The 27,650-nt window shown below is 48.6% G+C and overlaps 1 protein-coding gene across 2 annotated transcripts in view; it reads left to right on the forward strand.

Annotated features, from left to right (window-relative positions):
• FAM114A2 (family with sequence similarity 114 member A2) overlaps positions 1-27,650 on the forward strand; it is a 219,970-nt gene that overhangs the window by 147,157 nt on the left and 45,163 nt on the right. For both annotated transcript variants that reach the window (XM_086931257.1, XM_086931256.1), the window contains exon 9: positions 22,927-23,050. In XM_086931257.1, the coding sequence (XP_086787383.1) occupies positions 22,927-23,050 (124 nt within the window). The remainder of the gene's footprint in view (positions 1-22,926; positions 23,051-27,650) is intronic.

A 27,650-nucleotide genomic window follows, 5' to 3' on the forward strand; every position in this document is an offset into this window, starting at 1 on the left:
GGTTGGCAAGGTTGAAATGGTCTCAGCCTCTACTCAGACAGATAGTGGGGTTGTGAAGCCTGAAACAATGGATCACTCCACCCAAACAGAGAGCATTGAGGAGGAAGACAAGTCTTCCCCCTCCCAGACACTAGGTGAGAGCCAGCCTCCTCAGGGAACTGACTCTACCCCTGGTGAAGGAACTGCCCCAGAGGTAGTCAGGCCTAGCCTGACAGAGCCCCTGATGACAGTGGACCCTTCCCAGGTGGGACCCAGTCTGGAGCAGGTAGCCTGCACCTCTCAACCCTGCCTCCATCAGCCCAGGGCTGTAGAGGCCAGGAAGGCCAGTGGTGGACCCCAAAGGGCCCCCTGTCCAAAAATCCCCAATCAGCAGATTAGGATCACTGAAGCTAGTAGTCCTAGCCAAGTGAAAATAAAACAAACTCCTGAGGGATCCCCCTTAAACTTAGTTAGGGAACTCCCACAGCTGGACACTGCTGGGCACAACCAAACCTGGGGCCTAAAACCCCCAAACCTGACCTGTCCCTCCAGTAAGCCAAACAGAAGGACTCAGCCTCCAGCTCTAGGTAGCCAGAGGTTGACCCTGAGAGCTCATAGCAACTCAGTACTGGAAAGAAAGGCACATATGGTGGATAGTGATTGGAGGAAGTTGAGCCCAACAGTAGTGGAGTCTCACTTCAGTACTCCATTCCCACACCAGCCTTTTACTTTGCCAAAGCACACCACAGGTAGTGATTCCCTATGGTGGAGACCCTCAGATACCCTTAGGGTGAGGGGTTGCTTAGTGGACCATGATACAGGGGGTAACCATGCCAGTGCATGTACCACCTCATATGGCCACTCAGGCAATATAGGCTTACCTGGTCAAGGATAGCCTTATCTCCTTTCGTTTGGGGGGGGGTGGGGGGGGGGGGGGGGTTGTGTAGGAAGGTGGATACCTGACTATGGTTGCCCCCAACTTTTTTGCCTGGTGTTTTGCTGGTTTTCCGACTTAGTTGACCTGGGGCTCTGCCAATCAGGACCCCAGGCCTACTGCTGTCTCTCTAAAATGGATTCCATGTACCTTAGGTACATTTCCAATTGGTACTGGGCCACCTTATCAGACCCTGTAACTCAGGGCATAGGTGTACCCAGGGCCTACCAGGGGCTGAAGCATGTATTATGCCACCCCTGGATGGCCATCTAAATCTGACACAACTGGCTGCACGACAGCTGGGGCAAGGTGGTGTAATCACCCCTTGCTTTAGATATAGTATACCTATATCTAACCCTAAAAATGGACACACGGATTCCTATCAGTCACTCCTATGGCAGGCCTTGACAATCCTGAAGGCAGAGTGCATGGAATCGTGTGAGATGGTGCTCTGGCATGAGCTGAGCCCATTTGCAGCTTGCGGAACCAAGTCCTAATAGCTGTTCCATGATAACGCATACCATATACTCTTAAGTGCATTATAATCCTCGCGGTTAAATGCTATCTTTGGTATTGCTTTATCAAAACATGCCGAGTAAGGTGTCATACGAATTGGAATACTAACCCCTCGCCAATTCTGGCGACGGGGTTAGCATTCCACCCTTCTAGAGGGACACGACATGTATGTAACTGTGAACCCCGGTTAAAGTTAACTCAAGCCTCAGCTCCACAAAATGGATGCTGCCACCACAGACACGAGTCTGACCTCCTGCTGCTGGGAGTCCTTCCAGCGAGGAGAGCTTGGACAAAGGGTTTCCTGTCAGGGGCGGTGCTAGCACCATCCCAGACAGGGTTTTGTGTATCCTGGGTAGGCAGGGCTTTACAGGAAGGTGACTGCAAGTGGCACCCCGGTGCTCACTACGCATCTGCCGGCTAGAACCAGTTCCAGGGGCACACCAGCCCCTGACCTGGGGAAAGTCCGGCATGGGAGAGGGGTGTAACCACCCCCCTTCCTGGTCCCACCCCTAGGGCAGGACCTAGTCGCGTACCCACCCCTTTCTTTAGGATAAAGGCAGGAGCGGGGACCCTTCCAAATTAGATCATCTTTGAATCAAGAAACTACTTTCCACGAAAGGAACTCTCGACTCTTCTCAAGATTTCTCCCTTGTGACTAAGGAGTAGTCACCCTGCATCCGCAGGCACCATCTAAGAATTCTGCGGTTTGCTGCACGTCCTTCCTCAGGAATCCGACCGACCAGCACGACGAGACCCGGCTTCCCTGGCACCTCTGACCTCTACCTACCTCTACAGCTAAGCTGAGAACCGTAGGTGCGACGAGACCTCGAGGGACCGGCCATCATCCGAACTGCACGACTTCTAACCAGCACGACCGCCGAGGGATCCTCTGGTGAGTGCTTTGGGGTCCGAGAAGCCCCGACCCTGAGCAGCTCCAGCACCGAAGTCCAGCCCCCCAGCATCTCCACGACCTGCGTGGGGCCCTTCTGCTTTTTGGCTGCTCACCGCGTTGTCTGGCTACTAGCCCGCTGGCTTGTGGCCTTCCCGACGACTATCAACGACGACAACACTGCTGGTCTGGTTGCTCCAGACTGGCCCTTGCTCCCTTCCAAAAGAGGAGCACTCCGGACCCTCCTGGTCCACTCCAGACGCCATTTTAGGTCCACCGCGTGGGCTTGAATTTGCCAAGACTTGTTGCCCCAATCCTGGGTCCTGCGACGTCGACAGCATCAACCATCGTGGGACAGCTCGCACCTCCATCCTGGTCGCCGACAACGCCTCCTGGTCCGTGAGACTGCAGAGCCCAGCGTCGCCCACTCACCTGGTCGAGGTGACTACCATCCGGTGCCCTCCTGGTGCCATCTGATCACTGGCGAGTGGTCAAGAACTTGGTCCCCTCTGCTTTCAGGTGTCATCCATCTTCGATCCAGGCTTGGATCACTCGAACAATCTTCCCTGGTCGCCTGCCAGCAACTTCTTTCTTCAGGCTCCTGGTTCGTCAACGAGGATTCCCGACGTCTTTTCAGACCTATGCAGCTGCAGCCCCTGGGCTAGGTAACTTCGGCATTTCGGTGCCCCAGCATAGCCTCACTATCCCAGGGTCCAGATCCACTGTCGTTTTCGAACTACCTTATCGGGTTCGCCCGAGAACACTAACTTTGCCTTTACTAGCTCCCATAGACTTTGTCCCGCATTCCGCGTGAGAGTGCACACTCTGCACCCGAGTCCCCTAGGCCTCCTACTAGTAATCTGAAGGTTCAGTAACGTAGTCCTAGCGATTCCAAAGCCTATTAGTACAGTACTTACCTGCTAGTAATGTTGCATTCCACTTCCATAGTATATGGTTTTTCGTGCCCCTCGGGCATTTGTGTAAATTGTGCAACTTAAAGTATTTTTGTAAGAGTTTTGTTGTGTGCTTAGTACCCTGTCCTCATAAAGAGTACAGGGCTGTTGTGATCTAAATAAATACACTGTTTATTTTAATAACACTTGTGTGGTGTCCTTTCACTTGGTGTTCAAGGGGTATAGGTGATGGTATAACAGCTGGCTTAACACGCCCTCTAGAGTTTAGCCCGAAGACTCCTCGTATCCACGCTACTAGGATAGCTGGTCTATAAGGTTGACTTACAACCCATCAACATAAGGGTTGTTTGGACTGATACAAAGTGCTCACTAGAATAGTGAACATTATATATCAGGCCAACTTCTCACAGTTATGATTTTCATTGAACATAAGTATCTCTTATTACCGTAAAGGTTGTGTATAAACCTGGCCCTTTACATGGTCTATCAACTTATTGATAAATCTCATAAAGAGTCCAAGGGTTCCCTTATGAGTGGATAGGGGCACTAAACAATCTCAAAGTGCTCTATTAACTGCTTAACCGTGGCGGCAATTCCGCCGCGGTGCGGCGGTTTAGCGTAGTGGGCGGGGCCGCGTCGGCAAACGGACTTGCGCAGCACTACAGAGGTAGTGCTTGCGACGGCCGTTGGCCGACAAACGCAGCGGAAGGGTTAAGGGGTAGTGTGGTCGAGCAGCCTTAGGCTTAAAACAGAGGAGTGCAAGACATTTGCAAAAATAGACAATGATTAATAAATGACACGCGCAACTCAAGGAGGAGATCCACACCAATTTATAAAAATACCAAGTACCTTTATTTACGTTTAGGCATCAGAGAGGTAAGTACGTTTTTAAATATACATTCTTTTTACTATAAGAAGTGGACACTTTATGCAATTTCTAAGTTCTGCAAAGCGATCCTATGGAAGGAAGAACAAGTTCGGCAAACAGGTACAGTACATCGACTTACACAACCAATCTCCTGGAGTTAAGGTGCGTGGTGTGTAAGGTTCAAGGCAGCACCAACAGTACACCACCAGCGGCATGAGGGCGGCCGGGTGCCGATCAGCGTCGGGAGCCCAATGCATTTTAATGCGGATCGGTCATTGTAAAAAGGAGGCTGCATACTCTGGCTAGGAAGCCCGTGGGGCTGAGCCAGCAAGTGGGCTCAAGCCTTTGGTCCTCTTCTCCATGGGCGATGCGTGTAGAGGTGTCTTTGTGCATCACATTTTTATTTACCGGAGCAGTCGAGGGGGTCGACGTTCTGAGGCTGCAGGCAACGTCGGTGAGTCCTGGAGGGGTGAAACCACAATGGACTCGAGCTCTGGAGGGCTGGGGAACCTTGTTGGCAACGTGGTCCCACTTCAACTGGGGCCAGTTGGCAGGTGTTGGGTTTTGGCGGTTCCGGAGCTCTCTGAGTCTTCTCTTTTGGAAATTCTTTAGAACAGCTCCACTGTTCACAGGAGGTTTTGAGTCTTTTTTGAAGGCAGGTAGTCCTCCCAAGTTTCTGGAGTCACAGCTGCAGGGCGAGTCAAATTGGTGCCTTTTTCAACGAGGAATTCAGACAGGCCGGCACGGTTTGTGCCAGGTTAACTGCTTATCCAGTATTGGGGTATCTTTCATAGATTCACACGCCTGAATCATTCCCCGTTGCCGAGGCGGGAGTCCCACGGTACATAAAAAAGCAGTGCCAAAAGTAAATTACAGTAGTAGGCCCTAAATACAGGCCTGAGGCCTATATTGCAGTAGCCTATCTACCTCATTATGCTGAAAAGACCCAAGTCTTTGTCACAGCCAATCAGCTGTTAGCACCCTCTAGAACCCTCTCTGCAGAGCCAGTTCTCCTCAGATTTTCACTGCACGTCGTGTGGAAGGGAGTCTCCCTGAATGCCAGCTCAGTTTTTCCTTCAGGATGTCAGAGAAGAAGGCTTTGTTCAAGCCTTGCAAAACATGCGACAAAAAGAGAGTCCATGTTGATGATCAACATAAGGACTGTATATATTGCCTCTATCCATCTCATGAGGCCCAAAATTGTAAGATTTGCCGCACCTTCCCTTCTAAAATCTTGAGGGATAGGGAGGCTAGAGTCTTGTTATGGCTCAAATCTTCTAAGGATGATGATGATGATGATGACGGAGCTTCAACATCAAGTAAGAGAGCAAGATCTCAGGAGAGAGCATCAAGTGAGGGGAGAAAACATCTGAAAACCTCCCACTCCACTCCTGTTACTTCTCCAAAGTCTCTTCCAACTTCTTCAGGACCATCTACTGTTAAGGATCCTAAGAAGCATAAAACCGTGAGTAAGACTTGCTCTGTCTCTTCAGCCTTTTCTGTGTCTACAATTTCATCTTCAGCCTCCTCGTTGACGGCTACTGTGTCTACTACTGCGATTACCTCACCAATCCTGTCTACTAGGATTTCTATCGTCGCTACAAAGATCATTGTCGTCGAGAACCTCGTCGTCGAAGCATTCATCGAAGAAAGCACAGTCGACGACAGCTTCGTCGTCGACGAAAGCACCATCTACGTCGTCGTCGACAGTCCCGTCGACGAAGAAATCAAGCCCGTCGACGATAATGCCGTCGACGACGATCCTGCCGCTGCCGATCCCACCGCCACCGATCCCGTCGTCGATGATCCCGTCGACGACGAGCCCTCCGTCGACGACTATCCCGTCAACGATGCCTCCGTCGACGTCGAGTCCGTCGATGATGCCTCCGTCGCCGAAAAAGAAGAGTTCAGTACCATCCACAGCATTGGCAATAGTTTCAACGGCGTCTACACCAGCAAGGCAGGCATTTTCAACGCCTATTGCCTCCAAGAGCTTTCAACTTCGCTCTTTCCAGAGAGATGAGTATTCTTATATTTCGCCACTTACACCTTCTCACCTCCTCAATACTTATGATCCGGACGAGGAAGGAGAGTATGAGGATGATAACAATGAGGGAGCCTTCGGAGTAGCCCGCCATCCTTCTGACTTGGTTATAAAATGTCAGGATGACGATGAAGAGGATTATGTTAAACACTACTATCAGGAGGATATTATGGTTCCTCATCATGCAAGTTATCGAAGGGCATCCGATACAAGCCACTTGCCTCCTACCCTCATTCAAGACCTGCAAGCCATGTTAGCTGACTACAGACAGCGATTTCCACCGCAGCAGGTCATTACACCACCGGTTTCTGCAGCAGGAACTGAACCTGTATCTCAGCCTCAGCCTTCCATGCCCAGGTCGCCAATCATAGATCAGCCTGCACCACCTCCTCGTACTCCTGATTCGTCTTCGGACGAAGAGGTAGAAGAAGGAGAGCTTCTTGACAATCCTCCTTCTGATCTGTGGGATTCATATGTAATTCCATGGCCTTCTCCGCCAACTCCGCACCCATCTGATTCTCCACCTGACTATATAGGTGGATTTCACAATCTCATCTAAAGAGCTTCCACCAGATTCAAACTTCCGGTCACTGTGGAGCAGTCTGAGTGTTTTCTACATGACTTTAAAAAAGGCACCAGAAAGACTTCTAGAGCAATCCCGATAATTGACTACATCTGGAAGGAAGGCATAAAGATCATGAAGAATCCTGCTTCCGTGCCAGCCGTCCTGACTAGGATTGACAAGAAGTACTGAGCTACATCTGACAGTCCAGCCTGCCTTACAGGTTACCCGAGGCCAGACTCTGTTATTTCTCAGGCTGCACAACAACGCTCAAAGAACCCAGCTACGCCCATTACGACTCCTCCGGATAAAGAGGGACGTCTCCTTGACCTTATTGGGAAATAATTCTCAACTATGGCTGCTGCCTCTATCCGAGTGGCCAATTCATTGGCGATCATAGGGCGCTATGATCGCCAAATGTGGTCGGATATGTCAGCTTTCATCGAGTTCATACCAGAAGACCACAGAGCAGAAGCTCGTAAGATCCTGACAGAAGGTGAACGCGCAGCTTCAGAAACGATTGACTGCGCCCTGTATATGGCCAACACAAATTTCAGGCAATTGGCTGGAGCAGCCGTCCTCAGGCGTCAAGGCTGACTTGAAGCCACCACCTTTAGACCAGAGGTTCAATTAAAGATTTTAGATATGGCCTATGACGGCGAGTCATTCGGCAAACACATTGACGATGCTTTACAAGCAATCAAGACTGACACAGATACCGCTAGATCGCTTGGCTCCCTGCAATTCAAGCGAGGTTCTTACCGAGGCTCTAGAGCAGGGGTCTCCAAACCGGTCCTGGAAGGCTGGATCCATGCCAGATTTTTAAAATAACTACATGTATCTCAATGGGGATATCCCAAAAAACTGGCATGGATCCGGCCCTCCAGGACCGGTTTGGAGACCCCTGCTCTAGAGGACGTGGCTACTCTTCTAGAGGAGGTTACCAACAGCAGGGCAGGCAGTATCAATCCCAATATCGCCAGGACTACAACTCATCTTACCGTCAATCAAACACGGCTGGTTTCTCTCGCCAAAGAGGCCGCAGACGCTCCAATAATCAAGGGCGAGATACTCGCAAAAACAAGTGAGTTCAACCGGGCGCCATCCTCATCCATACACCTTCCCGTGGGCGCAAAGATATCTGTATTCCATCAACGGTGGCCAAAAATCCCACCGACCAGTGGGTGTTAGATTTGGTACAACATGGTTGGTCACACCCTGGAATTCATTACCAAGCTGCCAACTGTTCCGCCCAAGGGACCCCCTGCCCCTCGTCTTCACTTATTGTTCAAGGAGGTTCAAACAATGCTCCTCAAGAATGCCATAGAAAAAGTCCAGTTTCAACAAAGAGGACAAGGGTTCTACTCCCGTTTCTTCCTTATAAAAAAGAAATCGGGAGAGTGGCTGCCAATTTTAGATCTGTGCAGCCTCAACAAATTCTTATTGGGAAAAAATTCTTAACTATGGCTGCCGCCTCTATCCGAGTGGCCAATTCATTGGTGATCATAGGGCGCTATTATCGCCAAATGTGGTCGGGTATGTCAGCTTTCATCGAGTTCATACCAGAAGACCACAGAGCAGAAGCTCGTAAGATCCTGACAGAAGGTGAACGCGCAGCCTCAGAAACGATTGACTGCGCCCTGGATATGGCCAACACAAATTTCAGGCAATTGGATGGAGCAGCCGTCCTCAGGCGTCAAGGCTGACTTGAAGCCACCACCTTTAGACCAGAGGTTTAATTAAAGATTTTAGATATGGCCTATGACGGCGAGTCATTATTCGGTAAACACATTGACAATGCTTTACAAGCAATCAAGACTGACACAGATACCGCTAGATCGCTTGGCTCCCTGCAATTCAAGCGAGGTTCTTCTGTAGTAGGGGATCTCTGTGCATAGTCATATTCTAGTGAATAGTCCCGCCCATGTGCGTGGACCCCGGAGCAATCAAAAATAATCTCTTAAGGTGTCGAAAAATGCAGAACTGCACAGACACTTAAGAGAGAATTAAAGACAGATAATGCAGCCTATATAACCAGGCTACACTGTCCAGTACTTCAACTAGAAATTCCACCAAAAATCCACAAACAGCAAAGTCTGTCCAGATTTCCCTTGCTTCAGCAGCAAAAACCCTCTGGAATGATCGAGAGGAAGACATGGACAGACAAGCCCCATAGGCTGCCATTATGTGGCTCAAAACAGGATACTGTGCCTTTAAGAGAACTTTCCAGAACTTCACAGTGTCCCAGAATGCACTGCAGGTCCCTTTTTACTTTCAGTTCTTTTTTCCGGCTCCTGCAAGCAGGACCCTGGAGCATTGAGCTCTCCCTTTTCAAGGGTTTATTGGTGATTTTTTTCACTTTTGTTCAAGTTTTTGGTGCCTTTCTTCTTGGTAATCCTTTGGTGCACTCTTTGGTTGTCAATATGCCTGCATTATTTGACAAATGTCCAGAGTGCTCCAGGAAGACGGCCAAATTGGATCCACATGAGGTGTCTATCCTCTGCCTTCCCTCTTCCCATGTCCCAGATGAGTGGGTTATTTGTCAGGGCTTCTCTGGCAGGACCCTGAAGGACAGAAAGAAGATCAGGCTTCAGGTGCTTGAAGAAAGAAGGCTGAAGCCGCAAGGTGGGTCTGGAGGGGCTTCCTCTGACCGTGCTGAGGCCTCTGGGAGGCTCCCCAGGGGCAGGAAGACCAGCAAGCGTCCCCAGTCTCCGTCTGGGTTGATTGCACCGACTACGTCGTCGAGAGGGATGACTACAGTCTGTTCCCCGTCTCCCCAGGGCTCTGGGTCATTGCGACGTCGACGGTCGACGTCGAGGGAACTGAATAGACCGCCGCCGAGGTCTCCCGTGACGATATCATTGTCGTCCTCCTCCGAGTAGTCGTCGTCGAGTGATCGATGTCGAGAGGCCCGGCGTCGGCACTCGCCGTCAAGGCGACACCGCCGTTCGCTGTCGGCGAAAAGGATAAGGTCGTCGTCAAGGGGATCCTTGGCGTCGAAGAGAGGATCGTCGTCGAGGCGAAGGTCGCCGTTGAGGCGAAGGTCGCCGAGGCGAAGGAGGTCGCCGTCGAGGCAAAGGCATTCGCCGTCGAGGGAGAAACGGTCGACGTCGAGGAAACAACGCTCGCCGTCGAGGGACCGACGCTCGCCGTCTGGTCATCGTTCTTTGGCGCCGAAGAAACGAGGAAGGTCTGGCGCCAGGAGTCAGTCGCCGACGTCCCAGGCTGAAAAGGGAGACGGATCACCGGGTTCGGTGTACTCCATGGTGTATACCCTGAGGCAGGTTACGCCCCCGCCTCCATTACCGAGGGGGCTCCCTCCGCGGGCCCCTACTCCTCCTCCGCTCCCACCACTTCCACCGCGTCCTCAGTCTCTACCTCAACCTCAGCTGACAGCAGACAAGCCGCCTCCGATCCCTCCGAGGTCGGTCTCTCTGCCCCGATTACCGACTCCTCCCAAGGGGACCCCTCAGCCGAGGGCCCCAGCCAAACCGAGGTCGCCCGCTCCTGTGGAACTGGCGGATCGACCGAAGCCAAAGAGGTCACGATCACGCTCCGGACGGAGGGGGAGATCGAGGAGTCGGCATAGATCCTCCACCAGGTCAAGACGGCGCCATAGGAGGCGTGGATCGCGGTCCTGCACGGACTCCTCCAGGACCTAATCACCGACCTTGTCGGAATCCCCGGGGACAAGGGTGTCTCCAGTGGACGACCTCAGCACGTTCCAGTATGTTCTCCTGAGGGGGGCAGCAAAATTGGGAATCACGGTGACGGCTTCAACACCCACGACGTCCGTGATATTTGAGACGCTTCACAAGAGGCATCTGTCTCGACCTTTACTACCCCTAGTCCCTGGATTGGTAGAGCCCGCGGAGGAACTGTTCCTCACGCCAGCAGTGACGAAGGCTGCTCCCTCCCGACTTCTAAAGAAGTACAGGGCCCCGGATTCTGACCCGGCTTTTCTGCGGATAGACCCGGTTCCGGACTCCGTTATAGTGACGGCGGCCAGGAAGCTACATTCTACCTCCCCGTCTTCAACCGTACCGCCGGATAAGGAGAGCCGATGGATCGACTCAGCAGGTAGGAAGGCTTGTGGAACGGCATCCACGGCCATGAAGGCCTCTAGCGATGCGGCTCTGCTAGGGCGGTATGACCGTGCCCTGTGGGTATCCCTTCAGCAGTTCACGGAACTCCTGCCAAGAGATAAGAGGGAGTACTTCCAGGAGATCCTCAAGGAAGGGATGCTGGTTTCGAACCAGGTCTACAGTGCGGCTGCGGATGTCTCTCTGTTGGCGGCCCATGGGTATTGTCATGGGATCAACCAGTGGCGCCATGCTTGGCTCAGGCTCACATCACTCAAGCCGGAGGCCCAGCAGCAAGTGGCCAATCTGCCCTTCTCGGGGGAAACCCTAGTTCGGCAAGCATGCCGACGATGAGATGGCCTGCATGAAAGCGGAGGCTGAGACCCTGACGGCTGTGGACTTCAAGAAGCCAAAAGAAAAGAAGGCCTACCGCCCGTTCCAGAGACGGTTCGGTGCACAGGGCAGAGGGCGAGGACAGTCTTCGGGACAGCAGCAGCAACAACAGCAGCATTAACAACAGCAGCAGTACCGGAGACCTTTCCAGAAGCGCCAGAAGGGCAGAGGGGGCCAGCAGTCCTCTACAGCGAACAAGGGCCCGGCTGGGTCTCGACCCTGAGCGGTTACTTCCCCTACATCCGTTACTGGCCCGAGGGGAGGGGAGGGGGGGGGGGGGGGGGAGTGTTCAATTTTTTCTGGCAGAGTGGAAATTACTCAGGACAAGTAGGTGCTGAATATTGTTCGCAATGGATACAGTCTTCGGTTCACCAGCCCGCCTCCATCAATTCCTCCGGTCAGCTCGCAGTTTCAGCTGCGCGAGCTCCGGGCGGAGGCCGATATCCTGTTAAGGAAAAGGGCGATAGAAGATGTACTTCTGCCTCAAAGAGGAAGAGGTCTGTACTCCCGGTTCTTCCTGGTTCGCAAGAAGGACAAGAACGAGTTCAGGCCCATTCTGGATTTGCGACAGGCAAACAAGTGGATTCGCAGAGAGAAGTTTCGCATGCTGTCGTTGCATCAGATTTATCCTCAGTTGCAACAGGGAGACTGGCTTTGTGCTATAGACCTACAAGATGCGTACTTCCATGTGCCCATTGCACACAAACACAGGAAGTTCATGCGATTCCAAGTCGGCGCCAATCATTATCAGTACACAGTACTGCCATTCGGACTGAAGTCTGCGCCCAGGACATTCTCGAAGTGCATGGCACTGGTAGCAGCACACCTAAGGAAGAACACATTTTTTTATCTACCCGTACCTGGACGATTGGTTGATCAAGGCCTCCTTCTCGGAAGCTCAAGCACACTTCCAGAAGACGTGCGTTCTCTTGAACAAGCTGGGGTTGCACATCAACATGTCCAAGTCTGTCCCGACTCCGGTCCAGTGCATTCAGTACTTGGTAGCCACCATCAATACGCTGTCAGCAAGCGTGTCTCTTTCGGAGGAGCGGCGATTATCACTCCTTCGGAAGGCTCAGGCTCTTATGACCACTCCATCTACAACAGTGAGGACGGTGTCTTCTCTACTGGGATTGATGGCCTCTTGCATCTTCCTAACGCCACACGCACGTCTGCACATTAGACCGTTGCAGGAGTGCTTGGAGGATCAGTGGGATCAGAGGAAAGGGTCTTGGGACGACAAGATACGACTGTGTCTGCATGCTTTTCAGTCTCTGAAGTGGTGGTGTTCAGCAGAGAATCTCCTCAGAAGGATTCCCTTCCACAAGGACATTCCCGCTCAGACGATCGTGACGGATGCGTCTCTCCACGGATGGAGAGCGCACTCCGGAGACTTACAGATTCAAGGGACGTGGTCTCCATCGGAGTCCACATACCACATCAATTTCCTGGAACTCAGAGCTGTTCACTTGGCACTGAAGGCCTTTCATCCGTCCTTTCAGACCAACTCTCTGCTTGTACAGACGGACAATACGACCACGATGTATTACCTCAACAAGAAGGGGGGCTCGAGATCACGCACTCTGTCGCAGGAGGCGCAGGCGATCTGGCACTGGCTTCTGGCTAGATGACTGACGATAACGGCTACCCATCTGCCAGGTGTGCAGAATGTTCAGGCGGACGCACTGAGCAGACTGATTCCGGAAAAACCACGAATGGGTCATAAACGACGAAGTACTAGGAGAAGTCTGCGCAAGGAGGGGGACTCCAGACATAGATCTGTTCGCCACCGCCGAAAACAGCAAATGCCGAGACCTCGCCTCCAGGTACTACCAGCAGTAAGGAGTGTTCAATTTTTTCTGGCAGAGTGGAAATTACTCAGGACAAGTGGGTGCTGAATATTGTTCGCAATGGATGCAGTCTTCGGTTCAACAGCTCGCCTCCATCAATTCCTCCGGTCAGCTCGCAGTTTCAGCTGCGCGAGTCCCGGGCGGAGGGCGATATCCTGTTAAGGAAAAGGGCGATAGAAGATGTACTTCTGTCTCAAAAAGGAAGAGGTCTGTACTCCCGGTTCTTCCTGGTTCGCAAGAAGGACAAGAACGAGTTCAGGCCCATTCTGGATTTACGACAGGCAAACAAGTGTATTCGCAGAGAGAAGTTTTGCATGCTGTCGTTGCATCAGATTTATCCTCAGTTGCAACAGGGAGACTGGCTTTGTGCTATAGACCTACAAGGTGTGTACTTCCATGTGCCCATTGCACACAAACACAGGAAGTTCATGCGATTCCAAGTCGGCGCCAATCATTATCAGTACACAGTACTGCCATTCGGACTGAAGTCTGCGCCCAGGACATTCTCGAAGTGCATGGCACTGGTAGCAGCACACCTAAGGAAGAACAAGGTGTTTGTCTACCCGTACCTGGACGATTGGTTGATCAAGGCCTCCTCCTTCTCGGAAGCTCAAGCACACTTCCAGAAGACGTGCGTTCTCTTGAACAAGCTGGGGTTGCACATCAACATGTCCAAGTCTGTCCCGACTCCGGTCCAGTGCATTCAGTACTTGGGAGCCACCATCAATACGCTGTCAGCAAGTGTGTCTCTTTCGGAGGAGCGGCGATTATCACTCCTTCGGAAGACTCAGGCTCTTATGACGAATCCATCTACAACAGTGAGGACGGTGTCTTCTCTACTGGGATCGATGGCCTCTTGCATCTTCCTAACGCCACACGCATGTCTGCACATTAGACCGTTGCAGGAGTGCTTGGAGGATCAGTGAGATCAGAGGAAAGGGTCTTGGGACGACAAGCTACGACTGTCTCTGCATGCTTTTCAGTCTCTGAAGTGGTGGTGTTCAGCGGAGAATCTCCTCAGAGGGGTTCCCTTCCACAAGGACATTCCCACTCAGACGATCGTGACGGATGCGTCTCTCCACGGATGGGGAGTGCACTCCGCAGACTTACAGATTCAAGGGACGTGGTCTCCGTCGGAGTCCACGTACCACATCAATTTCCTGGAACTCAGAGCTGTTCACTTGGCACTGAACGCCTTTTATCCGTCCTTTCAGACCAACTCTCCGCTTGTACAGACGGACAATACGACCACGATGTATTACCTCAACAAGCAGGGGGGCTCGAGATCACCCACTCTGTCGCAGGCGGCGCAGGCGATCTGGCACTGGCTACTGGCTAGATGACTGACGATAACGGCTACCCATCTGCCAGGTGTGCAGAATGTTCAGGCGGACGCACTGAGCAGACTGATTCAGGAAAAACCACGAATGGATCATAAACGACGAAGTACTAGAAGAAGTCTTCGCAAGGTGGGGGACTCCGGACATAGATCTGTTCGCCACCGCCGAAAACAGCAAATGCCGAGACTTCGCCTCTAGGTACTACCAGCAGGGGACACTGGGGAATGCGCTATGGATCGACTGGTCAAACAGCTTTCTGTACGCTTTTCCACCCATTCCCCTGATTCCGGCGGTGCTCATCAAGCTGTCCCAGGGATGATCCTGATTGCCCCGGAGTGGCCCAGGCAGTGGTGGTTCACGGACCTGCTTCACCGGTCTCTCCTTCCTCACATTCGGCTGCCGTGCAGGCCGGACCTTCTCACGAAGTTCGGGGGGCAGATGTTGCACCCCAACCTCTCGTCTTTGAGTTTGGCGGCAAGGCTCCTGAGATAGTGCAATATGGCCATTTGAATCTACCTGAAGATTGCATGGACATACTGAAGGAGGCTAAGCGACCTTCCACTCAAACTTCCTATGCTTACAAGTGGAAGAGGTTTTGCATCTGGTGCAAGTCCAAGAATTATGACCCGACGATATGCGAGGAAGATGTCATCCTTCCGTATCTTCTGCATCTGGCTCGATCTGGCCTTAATATCCATTCCATTAAGGTTCATCTTGCTGCGCTGACTGCCTACAGGAAATGCCCTTCACAGACTTCCTTCTTCCAGATCCCTGTGATCAAGGAGTTTTTGGAAGGCTTGAAGAAAGTGTTCCCTCCTGTCCGGCTTCCTTCGCCTTCATGGGAATTAAATGTGGTGCTGTCCAGATTGATGAAGGAGCCTTTTGAACCTATTCATAAGGCTTCGTTGCAGCACCTGTCCTGGAAGACGGCGTTCCTCGTGGCCATCACATCGGCCCGCAGGGTGAGTGAAAAATGCAGGCGTTGTGTCGCCAAGAACCTTATACTGTATATCATGCTGCTAAGGTTGTTATGCGTACTCACCCTAAATTTCTTCCCAAGGTTATTTCTGATTTTCATGTCAACCAGACTACAACTTTGCCTATGTTTTTTCAGAATCCTTCATCTCCCAGCGGAAAGGTCTTTACATTCCCTGGATGTTAGGAGGGTGTTGAAATTTTATCTGGATAAGACCAAGGATATTCGTATGTCAGACCAATTGTTTATCAAATATGGATCAGTCAGGACGGGTCTTGCTACCTCTAAACAGTCCATCTCTAGGTGGATTGTGTCCTGCATAGAACTGTGTTACCAAAAGGCTAATAAGACCTTAGGGGGTAAACCTAAGGCTCATTCCACCAGGGGCAAAGCTGCCACAACGGCTTTGCTCCGTAATGTTCCAATTGCAGAAATCTGCAGGGCGGCCACTTGGAAGTCGGTCCATACCTTTGCTAAGCATTACTGCCTGGACACTGATGCCAGGGCAGACGCTCAGGTTGGGCAGGCTTCGCTGCGAAATCTGTTTGCACAATAGTGGTGTTATTTCTCGTTTCTCCACCGCCGCTTTGTTGTGGGGATGGGCTTGCCATTCTATTCACTAGATTATGACTATACACAGAGATCCCCTACTACAGAAGGAGTAGTTTCTGTCCTGTAACTCCAGTTCTGTAGTAGGGGAATCTCTGTTATAGTCATAAGCGCCTGCCCTCCTCCCCGGTGGAGAGAGATATTCATTTAAGGAATGCTACAGGTCTGGCGTGTTACGCCTTCAAAAAGAACTGAAAGTAAAAGGGACCTGCAGAGCATTCTGGGATACTGTGAAGTTCTGGAAAGTTCTCTTAAAGGCACAGTATCCTGTTTTGAGCCACATAATGGCAGCCTATGGGGCTTGTCTGTCCATGTCTTCCTCTCTATCATTCCAGAGGGTTTTTGCGGCTGAAGCAAGGGAAATCTGGACAGACTTTGCTGTTTGTGGATTTTTGGTGGAATTTCTAGTTGAAGTACTGGACAGTGTAGCCTGGTTATATAGGCTGCATTATCTGTCTTTAATTCTCTCTTAAGTGTCTGTGCAGTTCTGCATTTTTCGACACCTTAAGAGATTATTATTGATTGCTCCGGGGTCCACGCACATGGGCGGGACTATTCACTAGATTATGACTATAACAGAGATACCCCTACTACAGAACTGGAGTTACAGGACAGAAACTACTCCTTACCGAGGCTCTAGAGGACATGGCTACTCTTCTAGAGTAGGTTACCAACAGCAGGGCAGGCAGTATCAATCCCAATATCGTCAGGACTACAACTCATCTTACCGTCAATCAAACACGGCTGGTTTCTCTCGCCAAAGAGGCCGCAGACGCTCCAATAATCAAGGGCGATATACCAACCGGGCGCCATCTGCATCTGTACACCTTCCCGTGGGTGCGAAGATATCTGTATTCCATCAACAGTGGCAAAAAATTACCACCGACCAGTGGGTGTTAGATGTGGTACAACATGGTCACACCCTGGAATTCATTACCAAGCCGCCAACTGTTCCGCCCAAGGGACCCCCTCCCCCTCGTCTTCACTTATTGTTCAAGGAGGTTCAAACAATACCCCTCAAGAATGCCATAGAAAAAGTCAGTTTCAACAAAGAGGACAAAAGTTCTACTCCCGTTTTTTCCTTATAAAAAAGAAATCAGGAGAGTGGCGGCCAAGTTTAGATCTGCGTAGCCTCAACAAATTACTCAAGAAGCAGGGCTTTCGCATGGTCACTCTTTCAGAAATCCTAAACTGCCTGATCGAAGGAGATTTTTTTAGCTTCCTTAGACATGGAGGACGCATACTTCCACACCCCCATCCATCCCAAACATCGCAAATATCTCCGGTTCAATGTGGCTGGCGCCCATTATCAGTTTAAAGTTCTACCGTTCGGCCTCAAGTCGGCACCAAGGATATTCACAAAGTAGCAGCGACACTACGCTCTTGGGGAATCCAGGTTTTCCCGTACTTGGACGATTGGTTACTCAAGGGCCCTTCAACAAACAGTGTACAGGACGCCATGACAAATTGTCGTGCGCTCTTTGCTTCTCTGGGCCTGACGGTAAATCTAAGCAAATCACAACTGCAACCAAGGCAAGTCCTACCCTTTTTAGGTGCACGCCTGGACACTATCCAATGCAAAGCGTTCCTATCACAAGAGAGGCAACCCCGGTTACAGCAATTGACAATTCAAATCTCAAAAAAAAGGTCACTTTCGGTCCGACTATTTGCTTCCCTCCTGGGAATGTGTTTGATATTCATAAATCTCATCCCATTGGCACGCCTCAAGATGCGACCTCTGGAACTGCATCAGCAATGGACACAGGCAACAGGTTCCTTTGAGGACATTATCAAAGTCACTACATGCATGGTAAATGCTCTGCGGTGGTGGTCACAGTTGCACAATCTGAAGCAGAGACTATCATTCATACAAACGCCTCCAGACTTCATTCTTACAACGGATGCGTCCATGGAAGGATGGGGAGGCCATCTTCAAGATCTGCAAGTCCAGGGCAGGTGGACTCAAGATTACAGAAAGCAATAAATCAACAGTCTAGAGTTGAGAGCCAATTTCCTCTCATTGAAAGCATTTCTCCCAAGAATAGCGGGATCTTCAGTGTTGGTACAAACCGACAATACCACCAGCATGTTCTATGTGAACAAACAAGGAGGAACAAGATCTGTCACGCTGTCACAGGAAGCTCAAGAGCTATGGGACTGGGTCACACTTCACAACATAACTCTCAGAGCGGAGCATGTCAAGGGCCTCCAGAATACAGTAGCGGACAAGCTCAGCAGATCCCTGTCAGACTGTCACGAGTGGGAGTTAGATCAAACTCAATTGCGCAAGGTCTTTCAGACTTGGGGCAAACCACAGTTGGATTTGTTCGCAACACAGCAGAACAAAAAATGCCGGTTTTACGCCAGCAGATACCCTCAACAGGGACCATGCGATGGTCAGGGATTTATGCTTACGCTTTTCCCCCGATTCTGTTGATACCGAGGGTATTGCGCAAGATGAAGGTCGAGAGTTGCTGCTTGATTCTAATTGCTCCAAGAAGGCCACGTCAGTATTGGTTTCAGAAGGTCATGTTGTTGTCTCAGGATCACCCAATTCGCCTCCTTCCGTCTCCAACACTACTGTCACGGAACAAGGGACAGGTTCTTCACTCAGATCCTCAATCTCTAAAATTGCACGCATGGCTCCTGATTTCCTAGAGTTTGAACACCTTAAAATTCCGCAGGACTGCAGAGATATTTTAAAGAGGTCTCGAGCTCAGAGTACTTTAAAGACTTGCAGGCTAAAATGGAAAAGATTCTGTTACTGGTGTGCATCCAACAATGTCCACCCAATTAATGCACCGGCAGAAGAAGTTCCTCCCTACCTGTTACACTTACCTCGCTCTGGCCTCTCTTTTTCATCAATAAAAATTCATCTAGCTGCTCTGTCCAGATTCAGGAAGGTGTCTAATGTTCTTTCCCTGTGTTCGTCATCCCTAATCAAATAATTCATGAGAGGACTCTTCCGAGCTTTTCCTCCAGTTAGGCATCCCCCACCGGAGTGGGAACTTAATATAGGTATTTCACAACTTATGAAGCACCCATTCGAGCCTATTCATAAGTCTGAGACCAAATACCTTACATGGAAGGTTACCTTACTCCTAGCTTTGACATCGGCTAGAAGAGTGAGTGAGATACAAGCGTTCACCATAAAGGAACCTTTTCTATATTTATCACAGGATTGCGTTACTCTCAGAACGAACCCTTCATTTCCACCCAAGGTGCCATCTCAGTTTCATTTAAATGAACCAGTTCGACTTAGTTTTCTTTCCAAATCCGGCGACGCCGGCAGAAAAGACACTGCATTCCTTAGACATCAAAAGATGTCTGAATTTTTACTTACAAAGGACAAAGAACTTCAGAAAATCTGATCAACTGTTTGTAGCTTATGGGCAGAACACGTTGGGAACAGCTGTTACCAAGGTGACAATTTCCAGATGGATAGCTTCAGTGATCCAGTTCTGCCATACCAAAGCCAACAGACCAATGACCAGAAATGTCAGAGCACATTCTACAAGAGTTATTGCAGCTTCTACAGCGCTATTCGCAGGGGTGAAGATCGAGGACATCTGTTGTGGTGCAACATGGAAAAATGTCCACACATTCACCAGGCATTACTGCCTGCAATCAGCAAGTCAGCGGGATGCGGCAGTTGGACAAGCTGTCTTACGACACCTGCTAGTTTAAAGAAAATCTTAGGTAACAAATATATTGTTTTCATGGGTACTCTTTTGGAAAAAGTGCTATTAATATGATTACAGTAAGAGTTATATTATATATGTATGTACTAATATTTCAAATGCATTTTACAAGCTTTGTCTTCATCTTTCTATGACCATAAGATTTGTAACATTGGTGGTTTGTTTAATAATGGTTTATTGGGAGTGTCTCAGTACAAGTCTCCCACCATCCGCAACTATTATGTTGGTTTACTGCTTGCTATTCTGATTCAGGCATGTGAATCTATGAAAGATACCCCAATACTGGATAAGAAAACAAGTTACTTACCTGTAACTTCAGTTATCCAGTATTGGTATCTGTCATAGATTCACATGCACCCACTCTCCTCCCCGGAGAGTCAGTTCTTGTAGATTTGGGATTACTTATTTCCCACTTGTGCTACGAAAATCTGAGGAGAACTGGCTCTGCAGAGAGGGTTCTAGAGGGTGCTAACAGCTGATTGGCTGTGACAAAGACTTGGGTCTTTTCAGCATAATGAGGTAGATAGGCTACTGCAATATAGGCCTCAGGCCTGTATTTAGGGCCTACTACTGTAATTTACTTTTGGCACTGCTTTTTTATGTACCGTGGGACTCCCGCCTCGGCGACGGGGAATGATTCAGGCATGTGAATCTATGAAAGATACCAATACTGGATAACTGAAGTTACAGGTAAGTAACTTGTTTTCTCTCTTCTCAGCTTTTGCGGCTTTTTGGTGCCCTCCCTCCTCTTAGGTCATCAGAATCTGCTTCTCTGGTGCCAGGAACTCCCCTAAATACTGATTTAAGGGTCCTAGGGGAATGTTGGGTAGTAGCCAATGGGCTACTTACTATGCCTTGGGGTCAGTATGCCCACCTAAATGACCACTTCCTGTGGAAGTGGGGACAACACTTGTCAAGAATTCCTAAGTATGCCATCACAAAGATGTCTGCTTTTGAAAAATCTTGTCCACCTCAAGCAGCCCACCTTAGGGGTGATACTAGCCTGGAGCCTGGAGGTGGCATTCCTAACTGATTATCTAATTTTCCCATCTGTCTAGGTGCGAAGGGGCCTCCGGGGGGGGGGGGCGGGATTCCTCACCTGTGAGGGGAGCCAGATTCGCATTCCAAAGGCGGCAGCTTAGTTGAAGCTTACCGTCTCAAAGAGGCTAATCAACAGGTCCGGGAGGAGGTGTTACACCCTCTTCCCAGACAGGCTTTTGTTCTGGGTCTCCTGAGAGCAACAGCTCTCACCCTAGGAGGTCAGAACAACTTCTCGGGTGGCAGGCTGGCAGAAACCAGTCAACAAGGACACCAGGTACTGCAAGGATTTCAGGGGGCTCCTCTAAGTTGACCTCTGGGTGCATGTATTGGTACATCTGACACTGGCATCAGTGTGGGTTTACCAATATGAGATGTTTGATACCGTACATCCCTATTTCAGTTCAGCCATGATGTAGCTGAAGAACTCGTGTTCACCAGTGTCCAGTACATGTTTTAAAATGTCTTCCCTGGTCACTTGTACTGGCAGTAATAGGACTGACCTGTAAAGGGGCTTATCTACTCAGGCAGGTATGCCCTCACATTTAATATTAAGCACCATTCTTAGGTCTTTTAGGCCTGCTTTAGGGGTGACTTACAAATATGACATGCAGTGGTAGGGAGACATGGCACCCAGGGATGTGTGATATGCTGTGTTTTCACTTTTGTGTCCAGCAGGACACGCAGTCTGCAATGGCAGTCGTGCATGTGCTTGGTGAGGGGTCCCTTAGGGTGGCACAATTCGTGCGGTAGCCCTTAAGGGCCCTCTTTAGTACCTCAGGCTCTAGGTACCATGGTACCATTTACTAGGGACTTACAGAGAGTGATGAAGGTTGTGCCAAATGGGGGAACAGTCTGCTCCAGACTAACGCTGGGGGTATGTAGTCCGTTGTGTGGAGGCAGGAGACAGCCTATTCTACTGTAAGTAGGGCTGTGCCCAGAGATGGGCTCCAGGCACTAAATGGCTAATGCATGACACTTTTTTAAAAGTGGCATTTTCAAAATTGTAATTTAAAATCTGACTTTACCATCCGAGAGGATATTTCATTACAATTGCAAAGACACCAAACATGAACTGCTTACCTGTTCCCATTCGGAAGTTACAGCTTAGTAAATGTAATAAGGTAACTCCAATGTTGTCTAATGGAAGAGGTAGGCCTTGCAGTAGTGAAAAACTAATTTAAAAGTTTTTCATTACCAGGACACGTAAAACTAAAAAGCGCATGTCCAACTTTTTAAATACACTGCACCCTGCCCTCTGGGTGGTCGAGGGCCTACCCAAGGGATGACCTTGAGCCATATTTAAAGGGCTACTTACATGGGTGATAAAATCTGACCTGCCGGCCCAGGAGAGCATTCAATTTATGGGCCCTGGGCACAGGTAGTGCCACTTTACTAGGGACTTGCAGTTAAATTAAATATGCCAATTGGGTATAAGCCAAACATACCATGTTTTAAGGAGAAAGTACAATCACTTAATCACTGGATAGCAGTGGTACTTTGTGCGAAGACCCCTAAAGTCAGCAAAACAGGAGGGTTGAAAGCAAAGATAAAGGAGGAAAACCACGCCAAGGATGACTGGTTTAACAATCCGTGTTATACATGAGCTGAATTTTGCAGCATCCATCTTGCAATACTTTTTTATCAAGTGTTTTTACATGAAATGTGAGTTTCCTATTTTGTCTGATGAATTTAATTATTTTTTCTGTTTCATTTCGATTCATAGTTAGTTTTTTACCATGAGTTGTAGCTCCCAGATAAAGTACCTACCAGTCTGAAATGCATTAGGAATGAAATAAGTTTGTCTGATGGAAATCATGATTACACGTGAAATGTCATGATTATAACAATTAATGATGATCAGATTATTCAAGCTATTAAAGGAGAAGTGTATCGTCCCGTAAAAATCAACAGTAAAAATTCTAAAAGTGTCATGAATAGTTGAATGAATATTTGGATATTGCAAACATGGATTAATTTAGGCATTGTTATTGCCATCATTGAGCAAGGCACCTAGACACTACACCCTCAGTTAGAGGACAGAGCTCTGTCTCAGAGCTCTGGGCAATGCCAGCTTTTAGAAAAATTCAAAACTTAACCTCCAGGAAAAGACTATTGGGTAACGGATACTACACCATCTGGCCCATGGATATAGGATGCCCTTCACATGTGCATGGTGTTTTTCTTCTGTCACTCGCTTATTCCTCCAAGACTCCCCTTACTCTGTACAGGTCAAATCTGTTCTGAACACAGAGGCAGCGGATGAACTCCAGGATCTGAGGCTAGTGCTACAGCAGTTGAAGGATGCCTTTTCATTGGTGGACTTTGATGAAGAAGCAGAAGAAGAGAGGCACGGTAATGTCACTGTCACATATTCTGCTTGGCAGAGGCTTGGTTTACTTAGTTTGTTTCTTAAGGGGATGCTGTCTTTGCCAGGTCCTGCCTTTACCACCCAGGTGTGTATTACGCAGGCATTTGAACCACCCACACCGTTACCATGTAGGTAAGGTAATTATTATGTTTTTGAAAAAATGGGTTTAGTTGCGTGTAGTTGCAGTGGAAGGTAAGGGCAGTAGTAAAGGTAGGTAAGAGTAATGTTAGGGTTTAGGGGTGGTTACTGCAAAGGGAGGTAAGGCTAATTTTAGGGTTTAGAGTTGCTCAGTGGTAAATGGAGGAAAGGGTAATTTTAATCGCTTAGGGGTGGCAACTGGAGGTTAGAGTAATTTTAGGGTTTGGGGTGGGCAGTTGTAAAGGTATGTAAGGTTGAATTTTTACGGTTTAGGGATGCGGTTGGATATACATTTCATTATTGAAAGAATATATATATATATATATATATATATATATATATATATATAAGCAAAAATTTGTTTTTCAACCCAACTATTGCTATAATAAATGAGGTGGATTGTTACAAATGGGGTTTGCTCCATATTTTATGCACTGTACAATTCATACCAATAATGTTTGCTGCACTGTCTCCTCCAGATAATTCTTTGGGGAAATTATTTGACACAAAAGTCAGTATTATTTGCCCTCAACTCAAATGGTATCATGTGAAAACAGGGCTCAAACTTTTTTAGCAACCCATTATTCCCTTTGCACCTAACTCGAAACGAGTCCCTTGGTGTTTTGTTCATGTGTGCACTAAAGCCTTCTTCTGTGGAGTCCTGCTCCATAGCTGCCAAGTTTTCAGATTGCTTATGTGTGACATTTCCTTGGTTTTCCTACACATACGAGTAACCTTTAACTATCAAATGTGTGAAATTATACACTCTTGAGCAATGAGAAGCTTTAAAAACATCTTTAGTGCTGCAAAAGCCCTGAAATGGATGACCATACTGTGCAACTTCTCTTGTCTACTGTGTGCATTACAATTTTAAAACAATAACTTGCATATTCATTGTGCTTTCAGTTACAGGCTGGACGACATATTACTGTAATACCAAAGCCACTATTCCCCCTGTGCCAGGACTCCATTCTAGTTCTGTCCGGTTACACTCAATACATCTGCAGTGATTGCATTAACCAATGGGGTTTTTTATGTAAAAGAGTTCATTTGCCATATTCTTTCTTGTTTCTGTTCTGAGACCTAGGCTGCATTGACTGATCGAGCTGTCGGAGCTTATTGCCGTATGACCTCCGCAATTTGCACCAGATATATATTTGAAGACTGGCTTTGGTGCAGGGCATCAGAGCAGCACCACATATCATGGGATACGGACAGCTTGGGTTCTACAGCTGAAATGAGTTGAAAATTGACACACAGCCTTTATCTCCAATTAATTAATGCATTCTGATACACTCTTTGTGGATGGAACAAGTTAACCTACACACATGACATTTTGTGCCCTTCAAATGACTGAAATATAAATTAAGAAAAAATATGCCTCTTCCTTATTTTGGTATAAAGTAATTGAAATGACGGCCTACTCCCCCAGGCTGCCAGTTCACAAGTGCCTGGAGAAGTGTGTCAGCCAGAGCCCTTCACTGGTGACAGCCTCAGCGGTGCTTGTGCTGCTCTGCTAGCATGGTGCTGTTGACACCCTCAGACGGACCGGCTCAGGGCTGCTGCTCGTCCACCTGCATGAGAGTATGCTGGCTGCAGACATGAAGCCGTGAGAGTTGTTACTCTGTGATCTCTGGTGCTAGGTATCAGCATAGTGACTGCTCTCTTGACTTGACCAGGCCATGCTCGAGCAAATCAGGAGAGAGTACAAACACTGCTGCTGCGTTCTGCATAGCTAGTTGACCTTTGGTGAGGTGCTGGAGTGTCTGCCTCTGGGCAATTATAAATAGCTCTGCAGCATGGTCCAGGGCAGACACGCCTTGCCAGATCATATCGACAGGCAAGGTGCTACCCCACGGATCCACATGTGTCTGTACTGTCTGCATGTGATGGCAATTCTGCTATCACCAATTGAGGAGCATCCACACATGCTGATAAGACACAGGCTCAGACTCTGCAACAAGTAATGATTTATGTGTTCTTTTAACTTCTCTTGCGCCGTTGCCTCGGCTGAGTTAAATCAGTGACATAATGCAAGCACCCCCCACCCACAGGATGGGGGCTCTAGGACATAAATACCAGTTGTGACAGACACTAGTGTGACAAAAAGCGAGTGCCACATTATACATAACAGGCCAGCTGCAACGACTCTTGGTCAGTAGCTCTAACGTGGATTTAAGTCAGCCCAATTGTTTTTATTGGGAGCAGAGTGGACTAACTTTTTTTGTACAAATCTCTTTGGACTCGCTCATGAGGGCTCAGCTGCACTGCATGGACCACCAGGTTCCCAGTCCAGACTCTCGCGCAGCAATGTGCATGTTAATCTGAACTGAACCATATACATTACTGGGCTGCAAGGCACGACTCTAGCCAAACTTTAACTGACGCGCAGGTGGCCCCCATAAGTGTCCTCTGTTGCCATTGGGCACACCACGGCAGTCTCACGTGACGGGATGTCACGTGAATCGGAATGCGGTGTGTGAATGTAGCTAAGCCAGAGAAAGCTCTGCTTTGCCAGCCCCAAAACCGCTCATTGCCAGCTTTGCTCAGTCTGAGTGCTAATTATTATAGCAGCGCTCCAGCACTTGACAGCTGAGGAGGCTATAACAATGTGTGACTTTGCATTTCAGTGCGGTGATGCGTACCAACACACTGAAATGCGTTAGTGTAACCCCTGATGCGTGGTACTTGGCAGGGCTGCTCCTGTGCTGGGTCTGAACTTTTTTAGCATATTTCTGTTGCCGAACATATAGCATCCTTTGTCAGAGAGAGGACTTTTGTACTGTTGACATGCTGCCTGATGGATCATTGCCAGCTGTGCTGTTGCATGCTTAACATCTTCTTTTGACTGCTGTACTCTCTGTCAACTGGAAATGTTCCTCAAACGGCTAGAAACCTTTATTTGATTGCACATCCGGCATTATCTTTGCTGACACTCTCTCCTTTACTGCTAATTGTGCCCATACAATCAATAGTTATTTCACCTCTGGTTGTCTTTCTTCAACCACTGGAATTAATATTGCTAGCTACTACGGTTACTTTAGCTCAGGAACAGGCTGAAGACAGCCAGGATGGTACATGTAAACCAGGTTGAAGCTTTCTTAAACACAGATAATGTGGACCAATGAGCTACTAGTCCAGGTAGTATAAAATTGAATGCTTGAAATACAAAGCACCTAGGTAGCCGTGGTATAAATAGTCACATGTCTGGAGCAACCAATCTTGGGGTCAAGCGACAAATTAAGACTTGTAGGTAATAACAAAACAATGGTCCTCACATGGTATCCTATACCCTGCTACAAGCTGATCAGTCAGTTTAAAATTGGATACTTGCTTCCGACAAGATTTGAAGATGTCTTCCTTCAATATGCCAGACTGATTTAGGCATTTTATATGCATTCAGGACTCTATATCAGCCATGAACAAGTGGCCTCATGTGTATTTATCAGTGGTTCAGGTGCCTCTGGTTTCTTAAAACACACAAAAGGTGATAATAGGATGCATGCAATACGTCTAACCATTGGCAATAGCCTGGGGTAGCACCCTAACTTATCAATCTTTTGCTCACCATGCCACCTCAGTTTGGGCCCAGCTATATGCAAACCAGCCCTGACCCTGCTCCTCATGGGAACAGTCAATCCCGAACTAACAAGCCAGATCCTCTCTGATCCGTAACACAAGCAACCCAGGACCGGTTTGCTCAGATGTGGGTCCCATTCCTACTGTAGCACTGTAACCAAGCTGTATCAGGCGGATGAGCCCATAACTAGGGCAAAACCGCTGCTTGTGTTCCAGTTTGGGGAAGATCTGGCTTGGTAGTTCAGGCTGGACTGTTTCCATGAGGATCAAGGTCAAGACTGATTTGCATTGCATGTGGCTGAGTCCAAACTGAGGCGGCATGGTGAGCAAAAGAACAATGGGTTGAAGTGCCTCCCGAGCTTTTGCAAGTGGTCCGACTTAATGCAAGCAGCCTCCCATCACCTTTTGTGTGTTTCTTACTTCTGGTTTGTTGACATTTCTCCAGAATATAATCTGCACATTTGCCCAAAACTATATGCTGTAGTTACCAGATAAGTTCACTGAACTAACCGAACCCCACAAACCAATAGTTGTTAATGAAACATGAACCATAAGCACTTAAAAGATGCCTTGAGTGCCATAGATTTCCCATGCACCTTTAGCTATGCCTTAATCTCGTACAGTTATGTCTAAACAACATTACCCATAGCTGAACCATGTATTATTTGAAAAGATAATGATAATAGTACAGATAATGATGATCGCAACAGCTATTATGATAGTGTGTCAGATGACTCTAATACATTTGTTGATGAGGCTGATGAACGCCGTAATGATCAGGTAAATGCTGGTGATCCAGATGCTACCATGGCTTCTGAATAGGATGACTTTCTTGCTCTATATTATGAATCCTGGAGCCTGCACCAT

Source organism: Lissotriton vulgaris, chromosome 7 (genome assembly GCF_964263255.1).
Source record: "Lissotriton vulgaris chromosome 7, aLisVul1.2, whole genome shotgun sequence".
Taxonomy (NCBI): Eukaryota; Metazoa; Chordata; class Amphibia; order Caudata; family Salamandridae; genus Lissotriton; species Lissotriton vulgaris.